The following is a 1074-nucleotide window of genomic DNA, read 5'->3' on the forward strand; positions in this document are numbered from 1 at the left end:
GATGATGATGATGATGATGATGATGATGATGATGATGATGATGATGATGATGAAGATGATCATGATGATGATGACGATAATTTCCTGAATAGTTGCTAGCAAATGGATAGATACTTCTAATACTTCAATAAGAATGGCAGTATACGAGGGTGTACCCAAGAACTAATCTCAATCGCAGACAGAAGAACTTTCTCAAAGAGCGGTGGCCGAAACATAATAGCATGGGTCTCAGAACTATCTAGCAGGTTACCTTGACGTCCCACTCCCCCATATGGTGCACACATCATGTTACCAGATATATGTGTGAGAAACCAAAAATGTGCCCACCTCAAAAGAAGGATAAACAGGTCTGAAATGGGATCTACAAGGGGGGAAATCGATATGATGCAGGAACCGCAGAACAAGTTGAGTATCGCATAGCTGTGTGCCCCCCCCCCCCCCCCTTAAACTCCTCCAAAATTGAGAAGAAGGGCAGACGCAACGCACTCTATTGAGCGTGCGGGTACCAGATGTTACACTAATGTAAATATTTTAAAAATACATTTTTTTAACAAGGACAACAAGGTTATTCAAAAGTTTTGTTTTCTTGTTTTGTTTGAGTGAAGAGAAGCACACCATCGACACAATAAAAATGGTGCTGTAATTCATTCAAAGCTGGGGGAAAAGTAAAAGAGACAGACAGAAACAAGAGAGGAAACGCAAAGAAGTAAGAACTATCTGCAATCATCAGTGGCGCTCTCAAACAACCCGTACCCAAGGCCATTCAATTATCAAAAGCATTTTGATACACAGAATGCAAAACCTGTAAGCTTTCACACTAACCTGTGGGGATAAAGACAAATCCCGTGACGATAATGATGATGAAAGCCAGCACTTTTGCAGCAGTAAAGAATTTCTGGATTTGCGTCACAACTTTGGTATATGTGCAATTGATGGCAATAAAGGTCACTGAAAATGAAGCATAAAAAGAAATGCAACTTTTATTGGATGACAGCGAGTGACCATACAGCATAATATGTGTAGGGTAAATATTCAGATATATAATATGAAGTTAAAAGTTATAACATGAGAAAA

The 1074-nt window shown here is 39.3% G+C and overlaps 1 protein-coding gene across 1 annotated transcript in view; it reads right to left on the bottom strand.

Moving 5' to 3' along the window:
- The window catches only part of LOC101861357 (cystine/glutamate transporter), a 39913-nt gene that overhangs the window by 32789 nt on the left and 6050 nt on the right, over positions 1 to 1074 (bottom strand). Inside the window, exon 3 of the mRNA XM_005096393.3 lies at positions 823 to 948. Within this exon, the coding sequence (XP_005096450.1) occupies positions 823 to 948 (126 nt within the window). The remainder of the gene's footprint in view (positions 1 to 822; positions 949 to 1074) is intronic.

The sequence above is a fragment of the Aplysia californica genome, unplaced genomic scaffold (assembly GCF_000002075.1).
Source record: "Aplysia californica isolate F4 #8 unplaced genomic scaffold, AplCal3.0 scaffold00128, whole genome shotgun sequence".
In the NCBI taxonomy this organism is placed as follows: Eukaryota; Metazoa; Mollusca; class Gastropoda; order Aplysiida; family Aplysiidae; genus Aplysia; species Aplysia californica.